Here is a 20,042-nt window from a genome sequence, read left to right as displayed (position 1 = left end):
GTACAAAGTGGGGGGAGGGATGGTGGATTGGAGATGAGGGGCCAGGAGTGCAGGAGTTATAATAGGATTCAGGTGAATGTGGAGGAGGGGCTAAGTGGGTTGGGGGGGGGGGGGGGGGGCTCTGTAGAAATTATGTGAAGCAGAAGTAATAGGAGATGAGGATTGGGAGGTTGGGTTCTGAGGAGAGATAGCAGAAGTTGGAAGGTGAGGGATTAGGGTTTTGTGGGTTTGGCGGTTGGGTGTCAAGTAGGGATAATAGGAGTTGGGGAGATGTAGAAGAGGGGTTAAAAGGGTTGGGGAGTTAGGTTAGAAGGAGGGGTAATAGGTGTTGGAGGGGGTATGAGGGTTTGGGGTTTGGGTTTATAGAAAGGATATTAGAAGTTGAGGGGAGGAGTGGAAGAGCAGTTATAAAGGTTGGAGAGCTAGGTTAGGACGGGTAATGGCTAATGGGGATGGGGATGAGGATTTGGAGGTTAGGCTTTGAGGAAGGATAGGTCTTGAGGGGTGGTGTGGAGGAGGGGTTAGAAAGATTGGGGGGTGCAGAGAAGAAGCTATGAGGGTTGAGACGTTAGGTGAGGAGGAATAAAAGTTCAGGGGGTGTGTAGGAAAGGTTATCAGGGTTGGGGTTTAGGTGGGGGTACAGAGGAAAGGTTATGAAAATTGGTTTGAGGGTTCCGGAGTAGGAGAGTTAGGGAGGGATAATAGGAGTTGGGTGGGTTAGGTACAAAGGCGAGGTGGGGGGTGCTGCCAGGAGGGCTAGGGTATTAGATTTGTAGGAGGGGTAAAAATAAGTTGAAATGTGTATTGGAGAGTGATATATGGGGGTTGGGACTGTGTGGTGGAGGGGTTATGAGGGTTGGGGAATAGGCTTGGAGGAGGGGTAATAGGAACTGGGGAATTCGGAGATGAGGAATGTTTTATGAAGATTCGAGGGGCGCAGAGAGGGCACTATAATGGATTGTAGATTAGTTTGGAAGAAAGTGGTAATAGTGGTGTGGAGGAGGGGTAATCAAGGTTGGGGGTTAGGTCTGGAGGAAGGGTTAATAGTTTTTTGAGGAGGATGATATGGAGGAAAGAAGTTATGAATGTTGGGGAGTTAATAGAAGAGCAGGGGTTATGAAGTTTGGGGTGCAGAGTTGAGGCTATGAGGTTTGGGGGGGGGTGTTGGGTTTTATAGGAGGGGTAATAGGAGTTGAGTGGGTTCAGTACGGAGGAGTACCATATTCATGAAGGTTGGGGGGGGTTGCAGGTTGAGGGGGAGGTTATAATGGTTGGGGGGAGATGGGGTTATGAAAGTTGAGGGGTTGAGTTTTGAGGAAGGGTAATAGATGTTAAGTGGGTTAGGTACAGAGGAGCAGTTTAGAGGGTTGAGGAGGAGGTTATGAAGGGTGAGGGAGTTGTTGCAAATGTTGGGGTGGGAAGGTTATGAAGCTGGTGGGGGGAGGTTTTAAGGGTTAGAGGGAGGTTATGCAGGTTGAGGGAGAGGTAATAAAGGTTGGGGAGCTGGGTTCAAATGAGGGGTAATAGGAGTTGGTACAGAGGAGTAGTTGAAAGGTTTATAGGGTTGGGGAGGAGGTTATGAAAGTTGGGGGAGTGGTTACCAGTGTTTGGGAGCTTATGAAGGTGGGGGCGAGGTTTTGAGGGCTAGGGGGAGGTTATGAAGGTTGGTGGGCGGGGGACAGGGTAAGATGGAGGTTATTAAGGTTAGGAGGAGATTATGCAGGTTGAGGGAGTGGTTATCGGTGTTGGGGGGGTTATGAAGGTAGGGGCAAGGTTTTAAGGGTTAGGGGGAGGTTATGAAGGTTGGTGGGGTGGTTTTGAGAACTGGGGGGGGGTGCAGGTTGGGGGTGGTTATGAAGGTTGGGAGCTTTAGATACTGCTAATAATGGGGTGGACATGTTATCTGTAGGGCAGTTATTGGGGGAATGTGAAATCTGAAGCACTGGGGGCCCCAGCTCCTGTCTTGCACCAGGATCTGGGGTTTTAATGCACCAATCCTTTCCTTCTCTTGAATTTGTATGTCTGTTGCCAGGATTGGGATCCGGACGGAAAGTTAACTGGGTCCCGGACACTCGGATCCCCCCCTGTACGCTGCGCCAGGCCCTGACCAATTACCTGGACATCACCACACCCCCCACACCCCAGTTCCTGCAGCTGCTGAGTGCCCTGTGTGAGGACCCCACCGAGAGGCAGAGGCTGGAGACCCTGAGCCAGGTGAGAGCACTGAGCCAGGCTGGACCAATCAGGTTTCAGCATTAATTCTCTAACCTTGAATCTGACAGCTCCTTTTTTATAAAGGACTCTGGTTGCATCATTGCAGATTACCGGATATCAATCAGATTGAACCTTTCACCAGTCTAGAACCATCTAGTAAATATGATGGTTTCTGATTCAGTGAAATGTAATAGGCGTACAGACTCCCAGCAGAATCCTCACTGAGTCCAGGAACACCCCTGGAACATTTTTGGGATGGGCCATACGTGTAAAAAGATGGGAGAATCCAGAATTCCAGGCATTACTGATATTTCTTTCTTTCTGATCTCGGTGGGTTTGGTGTGCAATGTGTTGTGGAAAAATGTAACCGCGGTCACCTTCTCATCCCCGCAGGACGCCCGGCAGTACGAGGAGTGGAAGTGGTTCCGATGCCCCAATCTGGTGGAGGTTCTGGAGGAGTTCCCATCAATCTCCATCCCCAGTTCCCTCCTTCTCACACAGTTGCCTCTCCTCCAGCCGCGGTATTACTCCATCAGCTCCTCCATGGACACTTGCCCTGACCAGATCCACCTCACCGTGGCTGTAGTGTCGTACCGCACTCAGGGTGAGGGCCCCCGGGGGCCACGATTATAACATTATCTGTATGTGGACATTATATTGACTGAGTATCTGAAATTTTGCTTTATCTCCATTCTCTCCTGCAGAAAATAAAGGTCCCCTGCACTACGGGGTCTGCTCAACGTGGTTGGACCAGCTCTGCCTCAGCTCCTCTGTCCCTTGCTTTGTCCGCGGGTAAATATACCACAATTCTACAGAAATACCCCAAAGGCTCCTCCTCTAAAAGGGTGAATAGCAAAAACGAACCCAGTCCCTCACCCACTCTCATCATTTGAGATGGTTCAGGGTTCAGCTGGCAGAGGGAGTCAGAGGCTTAGACCAGGGCAATGTATGTATCATCATGGGTGGGGTATGGGCAGTCTGATCTCGTGGATTGCCCCCTTAGCTGTATATATGTGGTAAGTTAAAAAAAAAAAGGTAGAAGTTGGAGGAACTCCAATAATGTCTCCCTTTTTTACCTACCGGCCATGAATTCCTTTACCCCTTCACCTTCTCTAATGGATTGAGCCTCCAAGGGCTGGTGGGCACCATATGGGACATTTGCAAGAGAGGTTGGGAGGAGACTGGTTCTCTTCAAGGTGAACAGTCCTAATAGATCTGGGGCACACAGATGAAAACGTTGAGGGTCTGGCAGGATACCATGATGACCACTTTGGATCAAATCTAAGACTAGAACAATCTTTATTGCTGAACGAAAATAAATTGGTCTAAAAACTGTATAAAAACTGTAAAACGCATAGAATGTATCATCACCATATCTGAAAGGAGACCTGGGCCACTCGGTAGCAGACCTGGGCCACTCGGTAGCAGACCTGGGCCACTCGGTAGCAGACCTGGGCCACTCGGTAGAAGACCTGGAGGCACATACCCTGGGTGCCAGGTTCTAGCAATGCCCCTGAATAATGCATACTACTACTATTACATACATTCTATGAATGGGCTACAAGTGGTGTGACCACCAGGTATAGAGATAACGTCTCCCCCCCCCCCCCCCCCTCGGACCGCCAACAACACCAAATGATTTATAGGCTAATCAGCCTGGAGCACATGCCAGGAGACCGGTGGGGCTGTCCATGTCTAGAGATGCCACAGGTAAAAGGGTGCTGCCGCCTCTGGTCACATGTCACTTTACCCTGTATCTGTCTGTCTTTCTCCACAGAGCCCCCACTTTTCACCTCCCTGCAGATACAAAAGCCCCCTGCATTCTTGTGGGCCCCGGAACAGGAATTGCCCCCTTCAGAGGGTTCTGGCAGCAGAGACTGTATGACATTGAAAACAAAGGTGAGCAAATCTCCAACATTCCCCATTTCTTAAAGCAGAACTCCAGACAGACATGAGATAAAAATATATTAATAATTTTATCATTCAATGTATTGTGAGAACCTGAATATAACAAGGAGTCAATTTGTTGTGCTGCAATGCAAGAAGCATGCTGATAGGAGGAGAGAGCAGAGGGATGAGCTTTATCGTCTTTGTTCAGTTCACTAACCGATCTCGGGCTGGGGGAGGGACAAGACCTGTAAGTGGTTATTGAACTGCAGCAGAGAAAAATCAGGTCTCCTGCCCTGCCAGAAAGGGCTACTCTGTGTGGCAGGGCTGTGTAAATCTCAGAACTGGATGGACAGAAATACACATCCTTTGGCAGGTAGAACAGCTGCCTTATATGTATTTCATCTGTGTGTAGCTGTTTACCCGGAGTTCAGCTTGAAGCTCAGACTGTACTGTAGCTGGTGGGCTCATTGCTGAATAATGGTCAGTATGTGACCCAGCAGTAGGGGGCAGTAGAGGTACCGGGGTATTCATTACCATTGTGTGATGGGTCTGCTGAGCCGTCATTGTGGGATCCATCCTGAACGTTGGTGAGTGCGATAAGAGCGCCATCTGGTGACAGAGATGTGAAATGCGGATGTACCACCCTACTGCTCATGTTCTCCATCTACAGGCCCTGCAGCCAAAAAAATAATTCACTCTGAACCCAATCATCTAACTTTACATCCAGACTTTTAATATGGGAAGATGAGAGGCAGGAAAAAAGACAGAATGCCCCCAAATAAAAGAAATGTATATAATGTTCCCAGGGGAAAGCTTCTCTCCATTGGTGCCCCTTCTCAGCCGTTCTTCTTGCCCTCCCAGGTGTGATTCCCGGTGAAATGACGCTGGTCTTCGGCTCCCGGTGTGCAGAACTTGATCACATCTACAAGGAGGAAACCTATGATGCGCGACAGAGAGGAGCCTTCACTGAGATCTACACCGCTTTCTCCCGCCAGCCAGACTGCCCGAAGGTGAGGACCAAGTCTATGGAGATGCATAATTCTAGAGGAACCGTCCCTGGTGACTAGAAATCCACATCCCATACTGGGCAGCAGTCTGACTCTACCCCATTGTTCTTCTCCGACTGTATCAAGCTCCAGAGCATAGATGGCCTCAACCACAAAGGTCTAGAACGGTTGTCTCCAAACTGTGGCCTAGGGGCCAGATGTCCACAGTCTGGGCCCCTAAAGTCTGAAAGACAGTAAACTTGACCCTTGTTTCCATTTCCAGGCAACACCTTTTTTTTTTGTTTTGTTTTGTTAGGTTTTAGTTTTAGACTTGCCAGGAAGCAGGAAAGGGTTTGTGTCAAGAACTGAGAGGTGGAGAATTGAGAGGAAATCTCTAGTAGGTCTACAGACACAACAAAAAACCAGGCCGTGAATCAAACCGTCCTCTTCTCCTTCCAAAGCTAAAATAAATTTTGGCTGGATCCCAACTTTAACTAAGATTGATTGCTTGCTTTTATCAGGCCCTTGGGCCACTATTTCATCAACTAACCCTAATGAAGGGTTACTGAACCCCAATTCCTCTCACTGACACCAACAATTGGGCACAATTCCTCGCACTGGAACTAATAATGGGGCACAATTCCTCTCACTGACACCAACAATTGGGCATAATTCCTCGCACTGGAACTAATAATGGGGCACAATTCCTCGCACTGGCAAGAAATGATGGGGTACAATTCCTCCCACTAGTAATAATGATGGGGTACAATTCTGCCCACTAATACCAATGATGGGGTACAATACCTCCCAATGACCCGAAAGAATGGGCCCAATGACACCAACGATGGGGCACAATTCCTCTCACTGACACCAACAATTGTGTACCATGGTTGATGCCAGTGGGCCCAATTCCTACAAATGACACCAATAATAGTGCACCAATCATGGGGCACATTTCCTCGCACTGGCACCAACGATGGGGCAAAATTCCTCCCACTAATACAAATGATGGGGTACAATTCCTCCCACTGACACGAATGAATGGGCCCAGTGGCACCAACAATGGGACACAATTCCTCTCACTGCAATGTATTTTCCCACTGATGTTGGGACCTCTTCTACTGGCCCCCTAAAGTCTGGAAGACCGTAAACTGGACCCTTGTTTAGAAAGTTTGGAGACCCCTGGTCTAGAAGTTCTTTCGTCCATTTCCAGGCAACACATTTTTTTTTTTTTTAAAGGTTTTAGTTTTAGACTTGGCAGGAAGCAGGAAAGGGTTTGTGTCGAGAACTGAGAGGTGGAGAATTGAGAGGAAATCTCTAGTAGGTCTACAGACACAACAAAAACCTGACCGTGAATCGAACCGTCCTCTTCTCCTTCCAAAGCTAAAATAAATTTTGGCTGGATCCCAACTTTAACTAAGATTCACAATCTTCCCCATTTTAATATTTGGTACATGGCGGACTCAGTGAGACATGAATGTTGTGAAATGGAGAATGTGAGCAGATTACTATTATTATCATTATAATACAGCATTTATATAGCGCCAACAGGTTGTTCTTTACAACATGAGGGCAGACATTACATCAATCAGTTCCTGATACTCTCCCATCTTGTCCAGACCTATGTACAGGACATCCTGCGGACACAGCTGGCCTATCAGGTACATGATGTGCTGCGCAACAAGAACGGACATATGTACATCTGCGGGGATGTCACCATGGCCACCGACGTCCTACAGACCGTCCAGTTCATCCTGATGTCTCAGGGGGACATGAGTATCATCGAGGCTGGAGACTACATAGGGCAGCTGAGGGTAAGTAGAGTTTCACCATAGGGAGGGCCGGGGATTTGAAGAGTTCAAGGCCTTACCATAGAGGAGCTCGAAGTGTCAAGTTTCAGGCCTTCTTTGTTGAGGAGATGTGGGCATGTACAGTATTAGGATTCATCAGAATGGGAGGAGGGGGCATGTAGTGTTCCAGGCCTTACCCTAGAGGAGCTGCGATTTATGTAGACTACCCTTACAAATGCTGGTGGTATGAGGAGTTCAGGTCTCGTCATGGGGGCAGGAATCACGTAGATTTACAGGCTACACCATATGGGAGCTGGGGGTATGTAGTTTCCTGGCTCACCATAGGGAAGCTGGGGGTAAGTAGAGTTCAGGTCTCACCAAAGGAGAACTTGGGGGTATATAAATTACCAGGCCTTACCATAGAGGAGCTTGGAGTATGTAGAGTTTTAGGCCTTCTTGCTAAGGAGATGTGGGTATGCAGAGTTTCAAGTCTTACCATAGGAGAGCTGGAGGCATGTAGAGTACCTGGCCTTACCATGGAGGAGCTGGAGATAGGAAGGGTTCATGTTTGACCATTGAAATGTAGCATTCTAAGTTTCACTATAGGGAAGCTGGAGGTATGTAGAGTTTCAGGTCTCACCAAAGGAGAGCTGAGGGTATGTGAAGTACCAGGCTCTACAATGGGGGAGATGGAAATATGAAAAGTACAGGTTTGATCGTAGGTATGCAGACTTCCAGACCTCGCTATAGCAGTGCTGGAGTGTGTAGAGTTTCAGGTTTAACCATAGGAGTGATGGAAGTTGTGTTTTTATATAGATTTCCTGGGGTATGTAGAGCTTTAGGTCTCACCAGGGGTATGTAGATTTCCAGGTCTCACCCTGAACGTGCTGAGGGTGGGGAGTATGTAGATTCCTGGTATTACATTGGGGGGAATGTAGAGTTTCAGATCTCACTATAGGGGAGCCAGAGGTATGTAGATTTCCAGGTATTGCTGTAGAACTTCTGGGGGTGTGGAGGATGTAGAGTATCAGGTCTCATCATAGGAGTGCTGGGGGGTGGGGGTATGTAGAATCCTGGCATTACCCTAGGGGTATGTAGAGTTTCACATCTTACCATGGGGGAGCCAGAAGTATGTAGATTTCCAGGTATTGCTGTAGATGATCTGGTGGTAAGTGGTATGTAGAATTTCAGGTCTCGTCATAGGAGGGCTGAGGGTGGGGGTATGTAATCTTCCAGGTATCACCGTGAGGGTATGTAGAGTTTCAGGTCTCACCATAGGGAAGCTGGCAGTACTTCATGCAAAAAAAAAAGATGGGTGGGCTGGTAGATGGGTCAAGTCAGGACTAAGTATGGGATCAGATAAGAGTTGAACGAAGATCAGATGTACAATCTGGTAGATATTTGGTGCAGATAGATGGCTGAATAGATAGAGAAGTATATTTTGGGTCAGATGGGGTTGGATCTCAGGGACGGCTGATGAGTTTTCTAGAGGATCAGCTGCTAGCATCCAGTTGGGACTAGATAACAGAGGTTGGTGGGGTTGGAAAGAGAAGTAAATGAGGGGTCAGGTAGAGGTTGGCTGAAGGATACAGCTGGTGGGGTCAGATGTTGGAGGCAGATGGTGGGATCAGGAAGATGAATTAAGCTGCTAATAAGGTCAAATGGAGGATCAGATGGGAGGGGGGGAGATCAGATGGTGAAGAAACTTGGTGGGATCAGGTAGAGAAAGGATTGCAGGGAGGGCAGGTGGGATGAGGTGGGGAATGGATGGGAGGTGGGGAATGGATGGTAGAGTCGGGTAGGATTGAGGATCAGATATGGGATCATATGACAGGATGGGGTGTTTGTACTGAATTCATTTTGAACCTCTTTCCTCGCAGGACCAGAACAGATATCATGAAGACATTTTTGGCATCACACTTCGGACACATGAAGTGACCACACGTGTGCGGTGTCATTCCATGTCCATACAGGAGAAGAGGGAGACATGATAAGATGTGGCGGTCTCAGTCACATTGGGAGATGCGTCTTCTACACACGGAGGTGTGATTCTCCAACCACAAACCTTTCTGCATCCAGACTGTGCACTGACCAATCAGGCAGCAGGCACCATTAGGACTTACACTAGATGATAACCTTCTTTTTTGATTGGCTATAAGGCCTATTGCAGTATCCATTGCCTTAACATTGTGTCACCACCAACAGACCGAGTATGAAATATAATCCTGCTCTTTACGCAGATCAATCCTCGGAGAAGTGGACAGTCCCGATTCCTGGGATTAAAGGGGATCTACATGAAGAGCAATCAGCATCTGTTGAGTATTAATAAATTGGAGTTGGCCATGCGGCTCATCCGTTCACCAGCAACCAGTGCCGCCACTGAGGTGAGAGGGGTCCCGTACTTCGACATTTGTTTCTGGTGAACCATGATGCCGGCTTCACGGGGCAAAGCCATTAAATCTCAGCCATTTTCAACCCCGATGGAGCAAGCTGAGGCCATCGCTGGTCAGATACAATACAATCTATTGGGGGTGGGTCACCTCAATGTGATAATTTTCTATGCTGGAAATGGGCTAAACTCCAGCTTTTATGGCTACTATTGGGTGTGGGGTCAGGTGACCGGTATAGGGGGCGATGTTGGCGGTATATGTGGAGGACGGTGTTGGGTGTACAGAAGATCAGACTTTTCTCTGTATTTTCTCTGTTATTTGTATTTATCCAATGAATAAATATCGAAGATCATTAATCGAGGTGTCAGATCTCATTGTCTAATAAGGTGATGACAAGACTTCCTGTTTTTAGCCTACACTGAACTTGTAGCACCGCCCGGCATTGTCCGCCGGTGCTCTAATATTGAGTCACCTCCTTAATGGGTGTTCTGGTCCGAGGTGGAATTACTCAGATGGATGGGTGATGTGAAGCTACCAGCTAACTATCTCATTAGTCATTACTCCTGGGAGTGCCACCCAAGTGACAGGTATCGTCCACTGAGGGACACCAGAATTTAGAAACAGGTTATACCGCCACCTACTGGAGGTTGGGACACTGGCAGAAAAGTTGTGAGTCAGCCTCCCTATAACTATCCCCCTCCTCTACCCAGCATGCTTCATTTGTTCCGTTAGTCATTACTCCTGTGAGCTGGGAATGGCGCCTAAGTGATCAGAATCATCTGCTGAGGGACACCGGAATTCAGAAAAAGTCGGGTTTTCGGCCAGTGTCCCAACCTCCAGTAAGTGGTAGTATAGGCTGTAAGCCAGCCTCCATATATTAATCCCCTCCGGGAGTAATGACTAAGTGATATGAATCCTCCACTGAGGGACACCGGAATTCAGAAACAGTCGGGTTTTCGGCCAGTCTCCCTACCACTAGGGGGCAGAAAGTCGGATTACACTGCCACCTACTGGTGATTGAGACACTGGCAGAAAAGTTGTAAGCCAGGCTCTGTATAATAATCCCCTTCTCTACCCAGCACGTCTCACTTTTCCATAAGGCAGCACTCCGAGCTCACACCAGTAAAGACTAAGTCAGTGTTTCTCAACTCCAGTCCTCAAGGCGCCCCAACAGGTCATGTTTTCAGGCTTTCCATTATTTTGCACAGGTGATTTGATCAGTTTCCCTGCCTTAGTAATTACCACAGCCATCTCATCTGAGGGAAATCCTGAAAACATGACCTGTTGGGGCGCCTTGAGGACTGGAGTTGAGAAACACTGGACTAAGTGATGGTAATCATCCACTGAGGGACACCGGAATTCAAAAACAGTTGGGTTATACAGCCACCTACTGGAAGTGGGGACACTGGCATAAAAGTTGTAAGGCAGCCTCCTTATAACAGTCCTCTTCTTCTCTACCCAGCATGCCTCGTTTTTCCCCCATTGGTCACTACTCCTGTGAGCTGGGAGTGCCACCCAAGTGATAGGAATCGTCCACTAGGGGACACCAGAATTTAGAAACAGGTTATACCGCCACCTACTGGAGGTTGGGACACTGGCAGAAAAGTTGTGAGCCAGCCTCCGTATAACAATTCCCTCCTCTGCCCAGCATGCCTCGTGTTTTTTTTTTTTTTTCCCCAATTGGTCACTAGTCCTGTGAGCTGGGAGTGCCGTCACCTACTGGAGACTGACAGAAAAGTTGTGAGCCCGCCTCCATAGAACAATCCCCTCCTCTACCCAGCATGCCTGTTTTTTTTCCCCCATTAATCATTACTCCTGTGAACTGGGAGTGCCACCTAAGTGAAACGAATCGTCCACTAAGGGACACCGGAATTCAAAAACAGTCAGGTTATACCGCCACCTACTGGAGGTTGGGACACTGGCAGAAAAGTTGTATGCCAGCCTCAACATAACCATCCCCTCCTCTACCCAGCATGCCTCTGTTTTTCCATAAGGTGGCACTCCTAGCTCCCAGGAGTAATGACTAAGTGACGGGGATCATCCACTGAGGGACACCGGAATTCAAAAACATTTGGATTATACCACCACCGACTGGAGGTCGGGACACTGGCAGAAAAGTTGAAATCCAGCCTCCGTATAATAATCCCCCTCCTCTACCCAGCATGCCTCGTTTTTCCATTAGTCATTACTCCTGTGAGCGGCGAGGACTTATCGGAGGATATTTTATACAATGGTGACCACATAAGGGTGTGTGTGCGCCTCACAAAGGGTGACCACTGAACCACACGTGGATTGTGCCAAATATCAGCACACAGATTGGTCCGATCCGCAGTCGCACCATTCTGAGGACCCCCACTTACCATTTGTATATTGGAAGGTCCGCTGTGGATTGGGTAGAAATTCAGGCCAATCAAAAAAAATTAAATAAATAAAAATGTGTCAACATAGCCTGATCTGGCAATTGATTCGCTCAACACAAAAAAAAAAAAAAAAACGGGAACCGTGGCCCCTCCTTCACTCCCACCGCCTCAGTTTCAGTTCTGTTGTTTCAGTATCATTTTTACGGGAAAAAAATTTTAATATTGAAAAATGCTGGAAAAGTCCTTAATAAGGCAAAAGCAGCGCTTCCTAATAATATGTTGTACGCCGTTCGATGACAATCATGAAAAAACACACCAGTGAGACAACTCCGATCAAAGTGCTCGGGGCGACAGTTCATGGAAAATCGTCCGGTGTCTGGAGAATCCACCTTCACCACCCCGCGTGATTCCACCCAACCCCCCCCCAGGAATCGCACTTACCAAAAATATGTCAAAACACGCATTGGATATGTAATGTCCAGCCAATCAGATCCGAGGGATCGTCTTCCAGGATATCTCAAATAATTCACCAGGACCATCGGGACTGGTGCGCTCCGATCCACATTCATCTCATTCATGTAATCATAAGTTCCAATTGGCTCAGACATAAAGGAAAACGATCCTCCAAATGTCAGGGGGGGCTGCAGTGCTCAAAGTACGCCGTTCCCCATCTTGTGCTGTAAATCCTCCTACACACGATCAGATTTTCCAATGGGGAAATGTTCGATGACAGGCTGTTGGTGGAAAATCTGACCGTGTGTACGCTCCATCGGACAAATGTTGGATGGCAGGTTTTAAAATTTTCTGTGGACAAATGTCTGTTGTCGGATTTTCCGATCGTGTGTACACAAGTCTGTCGGACAAAAGTCCAAAGTACAAACACGCATGCTCGGAAGCAAGGATGAGCCGGAAGCGATCGGTCTTGTAAACTCGCGTTCGTAATGGAGAATTAACATTCGCGACGCGGCAAAATCTGGAAACACAGCGCACAATTCTCTTCTTCTATAATGGGATAATAATGAAGCTGCTTTGCTGGTGATACTGATGGAGTTATTGCAAACGAATTTTCAAAGGCTTTTTTTTTTTTTTTTGGGACAAGTTACCACAACACCATTATTATCCTGGAGTTTTTAAGATCAGAGATACAACTATGTTGGTGTCCCTTGTCAATTTTACATTGTATTTTATAAATGTAACTGTCTACTCCCAAACTGTCATTTGAAGTAAAACACACAGCCAAGTATTATTCTACACAATTTTTTTTTATTGTGCATTAAAAAAAAAACAAATAAAATTAGACATGATATCTGCCAATAGAACTTCACCAAAAAGTGCATTCTATGCATCCAAAAATATAACAAATCAAATCATTATTATTCAACCATAAAATAAAAGCCTCATGTGTGTGTCCTGCTTCTTAATATAGGAGGTCACCAATGCCAAGAGTTGGTGAAAGCAGGGGTCCGTCATCCGGAGATGATTCCGAAAATCATCCGGATTATTCTCCTGGAGCTCCCGCAGCAAAGGCGTATGACAGAATTGGTCACCATTAATAAATCAACCAATTTTTGGTCCAAGAACTCCTCCTCCTCCTCCTCCTGTTCCTGGACTGGACTTGGGTCAAAGCAATAACTCCGAGGCCAAAAATAAATAACACGTTATCTCCTCCAATTCTGCAACATGTCTGGTTGACGAACAGGCGTTCAGAAACGAACTGGAAAGCGTGAAATGAAAAGCGCGAATCAACACTCACCAAATTTCCACTAACACTAAATTAGCAGAAGGAGCCCAAAGGGTGGCGCTAAAGAGCTGAAAAACCACGTAGTACGTCCACTACGTTTGTTGGCCGACAATTCCTCGCCATTTGTATGAAAGACAAAATCCAGGCACACGCCCTTCGGACAAAAGTCCGAGGTTTTGTCTGCGGAAAATCCGATCGTGTGTAACGAGGCTTTAGTGTCCCTGTGTTCCATGGGTTTCAGGTCCAGCCACGAGCATCTCTCTGATTGGTGGTTCCTGTAGACAGCATCTAGACAGCATGGTCAGCACCCTCCTATAGCTTTGAGATCGTTGCTTTGGTAGACAAATATCATGACCAATCTGTAGACACCAAATACTCCTTGGGCCACAGGCACCCTGGGCAAGGAGCCTTCAGTTCCACCTGGCTGTTGATTGACAGCATACAGGAGTGGGCAGATCCAGAGCAGCCATTCAGTCCAGATCTGTGCCTTTTGCTTGCACCAAAACGCTCCCTGCCCAGGGTGCCTGGGGCCCAAGGAGAATTTGGTGTCTAGAGATTGGTAATGATATTTGTCTACCAAAGCAACGATCTCACAGCTATAGGAGGCTGCTGGCTGGATGCTGTCTACAGGAACCATCGATCAGAGAGAAGCACATGGCTGGGCCTGAAACCCATGGATCAGAGAGATACTATCCGCACAAGATGGTGGAACGGCGTACTTTGAGCACTGCAGCCCCCCCCTGACATTTGGACAACCAAAAGGTCCACTATGAGGATTATTTTCCTTTATGTCTGAGCCCATTGGAACTTCGTATGATTACATGAATGAGATGAATGTGGATTGGAGCGCACCACTCCATGGTCCTGGTGAATTGTTTGAGATATCCTGGAAGATGATCCCTTGATATTATTGGCTGGGCATTACATATCCGTTGCGTGTTTTGACATATTTTTGGTGCCATTCCTAGAGGGGGGGGGGGGTGTGTGGAATCACGCAAGGCGGTGAAGGTGGATTCTCCAGACACCGGACGATTTTCCATGAACTGTCGCCCCGAGCACTTTGATCGGAGTTGTCTCACTGGTGTGTTTTTTCATGATTGTCATCGAACGGCGTACAACATATGTTTAGGAAGCGCTGCTTTTGCCTTATTAAGGACTTTTCCAGAATGGACTTTATGGATTATAACGTTTTGTTTTAAAATAGTGGCTGCTGGTTTCACCAACTTTTAACATAATTAACCCCAATTTAGATTGAAGCGCCGGATATGTGACCCTGTTAACTTTACTTTGATTGAAAAAAATGCTGGTAGAAGGTTCTGGTTACAAATTTGGTACCACGGATAATGGTGGACACCCCCAGAAAAGGTCTGGGAAGTTGCGGACACAGAAGGTGAGAGAGGTCGCTTTCCTTGCCCCGCCCTCCTCCGTTTTTTTATTCCAAGCCTATAAATGTAGGTTCTATGGACACAGTTATTGTTTGCAGGTGCCGCCCTCTAGGATAAATTCCTCCCCCGAGGAGGCTGCACATCCTTTTTTTTTTATAATGCTGTCAGGGGAGGGTGGAAGCTGTACCCCGGGTAGGAGTGGTTTTGCGTTAATATGAGCAGATTTATAAAAATTCTAAAATGTGGAGTTAAAGATCGAGACGCAGATGTGTGCACACAGCAAATCTCAGCGAATACAAATCTTCATTCTGGGGTTCCGACCTGTGAAAATTCCAGCTGCATTTTTTTTTTTTTTAACCACAACAAGCTTTATTGGTGCTAGACCAGGACGTGTCCCTCCGCACCAGACCCTGACGCATTTTGCCTTAGTCTATAAGTCCATATTGTGGGTGAAACAGTTCAGGGGTGGACACGTCTGAGTGACCTGGTCTAGTACTAACAAAGCTTGTTGCAGTTAAAAAATAAGTAAAAAAAAGAAATGAAAAATAAATAGAAAACCACCGTGCAGATGGAATTTTCAGGAGGTAGATCCCAGAAGGGCGAGAACCTATGATGTGCTGATAGCCAGCCCCACCAACAATATGAAGGCAACAGAAAACATGTATGAGGAAAAAAAAAAAAGAAACAGAGGCAGTTCTTCTGTACAAGTATGTAAACATTTATTTCAGTCACAGCCCGCCCCCGCGGTGCCCCACCACACACGGCTCGGTGTGCTGTAAAACGCTGCCCCCGCCTGGGATCTGGTCACATAGCTTGGCACTAATATCGGAGGGGGGAGTGCCAGAGCTGAACCCCCAGATTATGGTGTACAGTCTGTTGGATATGGGCCCCCAGGCTGGGGCAGGCAGGGCATGCTGGGAGGGAGCCAGGAATCTCAGAGCACCAGATGTGTAACACTTACACCGTTAGTTGTATTTACTAAGCAAAGGACCCCCCCCCCCCAGGCAGGAAGTGCGCTTGTTGTCCGGATGGGTCTTTGGCCTGTGAATTCTGCTCTCTGTCACCTCACAGAGGCTCCAGCCTCTGAAATAAAACCAAATGGCTCCACCCAGGAGGTCCCAGATGATGAAGGGTCCATACTGCCAGCGGATTACATTCCCGGCAATCAAGTCTCCCCCCAATCACAGTGCAGGCTCAATTCACAAAGCCTTAACGATCATTACCATGGCGATCTATTGGCAGCAGTGAGCGTTGTGTTATAGCTTAGTAAATCAAAGCTCCTGATTGTAGGGAGAGCAGTTTTCCTTTGCACCGCTTCCTCCCTAAATGCTGAACCATTTACTAGAGGGGGGGGGGGGGCTCCCGTCATCCTCTGTACTGCAAACCCTCCATCATACTCTATCCAGCCTCCTCCTTACATCTGCACCTCCCAACCGTCTTCGCTGCAGCCTGCAGAGCACCCCCATCCTCCCATCTGAACCCCTTATGCTCCGTACAGCCTCATCTTACCATCTGTACTTTGCACAATGTACCCCCCCCCACTGCCAGCCTCCTCATCCTATCTGAACACTACACCATGTACCCAGCCACCCAGCACTGCCGCTCTCCGCCCCATCCTCCCATCTGAACTCTGCACCATGTACCCAGCCGCTCTCCGCCCCATCCTTCCATCTGAACTCTGCACCATGTACCCAGCCGCTCTCCGCCCCATCCTCCCATCTGAACTCTGCACCATGTACCCAGCCGCCCACCGCTGCCGCTCTCTGCCCCATCCTCCCATATGAACTCTGCCCCATGTACCCTGCCACCCACTGCTGCTGCTCTCCGCCCCATCCTCCCATCTGAACTCTGCCCCATGTACCCTGCTGCTCTCTGCCCGATCCTCCCATCTGAACTCTGCACCATGTACCCAGCCGCCCACCGCTGCCACTCTCTGCCCCATCCTCCCATCGGAACTCTGCCCCATGTACCCTGCCGCCCACCGCTGCTGCTCTCTGCCCCATCCTCCCATCTGAATTCTGCCCCATGTACCCAGCCGCCCACCGTTGCCGCTCTCTGCCCAATCCTCCCATCTGAACTCTGCACCATGTACCCAGCCGCCCCACCGCTGCCGCTCTCTGCCCCATTTTCCCATCTGACCTCTGCACCATGTATCCAGACGCCCACCGCTGCGGCTCTCTGCCCCATCCTCTCATCTGAACTCTGCACCATGTACCCCAACCGCTGCCGCTCTCTGCCCCATCCTCCATCTGAACTCTGCCCCATGTACCCAGCCACCCACCGCTGCCGCTCTCTGCCCGATCCTCCCATCTGAACTCTGCACCATGTACCCAGCTGCCACCGCTGCCGCTCTCCGCCCCATCCTCCCATCTGAACTCTGCCCCATATACCCAGCCGCCCACCGCTGCCGCTCTCTGCCCCATCCTCCCATCTGAACTCTGCACCATGTACCCTGCCGCCCACCGCTGCCACTCTCTGCCCAATCCTCCCATCTGAACTCTGCACCATGTACCCAGCCGCCCACCGCTGCCCGCTCTCTGCCCCATTTTCCCATCTGACCTCTGCACCATGTATCCAGACGCCCACCGCTGCGGCTCTCTGCCCCATCCTCTCATCTGAACTCTGCACCATGTACCCAACCGCTGCCGCTCTCTGCCCCATCCTCCATCTGAACTCTGCCCCATGTACCCAGCCACCCACCGCTGCCGCTCTCTGCCCGATCCTCCCATCTGAACTCTGCACCATGTACCAGCTGCCCACCGCTGCCGCTCTCCGCCCCATCCTCCCATCTGAACTCTGCCCCATATACCCAGCCGCCCACCGCTGCCGCTCTCTGCCCCATCCTCCCATCTGAACTCTGCACCATGTACCCTGCCGCCCACCGCTGCCACTCTCTGCCCGATCCTCCCATCTGAACTTTGTCCCATGTACCCAGCTGCCCACCTCTGTCGTGCTTTGACCCATCCTCCCATCTGAACTCTGCACCATGTACCCAGCCGCCCACCGCTGCCGCGCTTTGCCCATCCTCCCATCTGAACTCTGCACCATGTACCCAGCCGCCCACCGCTGCCGCTCTCTGCCCCATCCTCCCATCTGAACTCTGCACCATGTACTCCACCCCACTGCCATCTGTAAAAATTTTCCGGCTGATGCCCCATGTAGGTTCTTGGCTGGAAATGAGCAGAATCCACAGGACAGATGTAGTGACTATAAAACTGGGATCACATCCAGCGATAAGGGAATTGCAGCCTGCAGGAGGTGCTGTGATGCTCCCTAGAGGCAACCGTATGAGCAGCACATGAAAATGGGTGAAGCAGTGGCGTCCTCCGATCCGCTCCTCATGTCCACAAGGCACTTTGGAAGCACAAATCCCCCTCTGTGTACAGCCAACGCCCTCCACTTCTCCGGATCCCGCCATCGATTGTAGCGCGGTCTGCGATGAAGTAATTATTACAGATATGGGTGGAGGTTCCGGCCAAGCAGAGGGTGGAGTGCCGGCAACGCAGAGCTTGGAGGGCGGGAACACCGATATGAAAGCAGCTGGAAACCCTCAGCAGGCAACACAGTCTTTGGGGGGGTCCAATACGGGGGTCACACGGGGCAATATGGACCCCCCCACTGAGGGCAGCGAAATTCTGAATGAGGGCAGCAGATCAATATTAACACTGGAAATAATAAATATCTCTATATCTTCCTTTACAATTAGCTTATCCAAAATTCAGCGACATAAAACGTAGTCTCTCTGTAGAAGCGGCACGGGGTCTGGCCATGCACCGACGTCTGATATAAAAATAATAATAATAATACATGTAGGGACCAGACCGGGCCGACTCTCCGCAGAGAGCAGCCCAACACCCAGCACAGTTCTGGTGGCCATCAGGAGCAGCACCATGTCCCATATATATGAAGAACATCTTTGATCGATCAGTAAGGGACCTGCAAGGAACAATGGGAAGACATGAGGACATGGACGGACTACGACCCAATCCCATCACAGACAAGGAGAATACCATCCCATCATGATACAGAGCAATCTAATACCATCCAATCACACAACACAGACACATCCTGAATATCATATTATCTGTCTACTCCTGAGCTTGACCAAGCCATGGAAAGTGATGTTTGGCTGAGCCACGAAGAGCAAAGCCTGGCTACTCTTGAGTTCAGCCAAACCAGTGAGAGTGACTGCACCTACTCTTGAGTTTGGCCAAGGAGTATTGTCCGGAGTTTGGCGAGGCCAAGGAGTGATGTCTGGCTAATCCCCAGTTTGGCGAGGCCAAGGAGTGACGTCTGGCTAATCCCCAGTTTGGCAAGGCCAAGGAGTGATGTCTGGCTAATCCCAAGATGATCGAGGAGTGATGTCTAGCCAATCCCAAGTTTGGCGAGGCCAAGGAGCGACGTCTGGCCAATCCCAACTTTGGCGAGGCCAAGGAGTGACGTCTGGCCAATCCCAAGTTTGGCGAGGCCAAGGAGCGACGTCTGGCCAATCCCAAGTTTGGCGAGGCCAAGGAGCGACGTCTGGCCAATCCCAAGTTTGGCGAGGCCAAGGAGTGACGTCTGGCCAATCCCAAGTTTGGTGAGGCCAAGGAGCGACGTCTGGCCAATCCCAAATTTGGCGAGGCCAAGGAGTGACGTCTGGCTAATCCCAAGATGATTGAGGAGTGATGTCTAGCCAATCCCAAGTTTGGCGAGGCCAAGGAGCGACGTCTGGCCAATCCCAACTTTGGCGAGGCCAAGGAGCGACGTCTGGCCAATCCCAAGTTTGGCGAGGCCAAGGGAGTGACGTCTGGCCAATCCCAAGTTTGGCGAGGCCAAGGAGCGACGTCTGGCCAATCCCAAGTTTGGCGAGGCCAAGGAGTGACGTCTGGCTAATCCCAGTTTGGCGAGGCCAAGGAGTGACGTCTGGCTAATCCCAAATTTGGTGAGGCCAAGGAGTGACGTCTGGCTAATCCCAAGTTTGTCAAGGCCAAGTTTGGCGAGGCCAACTAGTGATGTCTGGCTAATCCCAAATTTGTCAAGGCCAAGGAGTGACGTCAGGCTAATCCCAAATTTTGGCGAGGCCAAGGAGTGACGTATGGCTAGTCCAAGTTTGGCAAGGCCAACTAGTGATGTCTGGCTAATCCCAAGTTTGGCAAGGCCAACTAGTGACGTCTGGCTAATCCAGAGTTTGGCGAGGCCAAGGAGTGATGTCTGGCTAATCCCAAGATTGGCGAGCCAAGCAGTGATGTCTGGCTAATCCCAAGATTGGCGAGGCCAAGGAGTGATGTCTGGCTAATCCCAAGT

At 49.3% G+C, this 20,042-nt stretch overlaps 1 protein-coding gene across 1 annotated transcript in view; it reads left to right on the top strand.

Annotated features, from left to right (window-relative positions):
- Positions 1 to 9,626, top strand: part of NOS3 (nitric oxide synthase 3) — a 67,921-nt gene extending 58,295 nt beyond the window's left edge. The window contains 7 exon segments of the mRNA XM_073632574.1: positions 2,033 to 2,214; positions 2,608 to 2,818; positions 2,919 to 3,006; positions 3,992 to 4,113; positions 4,966 to 5,114; positions 6,710 to 6,904; positions 8,761 to 9,626. Coding sequence (XP_073488675.1) covers positions 2,033 to 2,214; positions 2,608 to 2,818; positions 2,919 to 3,006; positions 3,992 to 4,113; positions 4,966 to 5,114; positions 6,710 to 6,904; positions 8,761 to 8,871 — 1,058 coding nt within the window. The 3' untranslated portion in view covers positions 8,872 to 9,626.
- The last annotated feature ends 10,416 nt before the right edge of the window (positions 9,627 to 20,042 follow it).

This window comes from Aquarana catesbeiana, linkage group LG05, assembly GCF_042186555.1.
Source record: "Aquarana catesbeiana isolate 2022-GZ linkage group LG05, ASM4218655v1, whole genome shotgun sequence".
NCBI lineage: Eukaryota > Metazoa > Chordata > Amphibia > Anura > Ranidae > Aquarana > Aquarana catesbeiana.
This window is presented reverse-complemented; position numbering and strand designations above follow the sequence as displayed.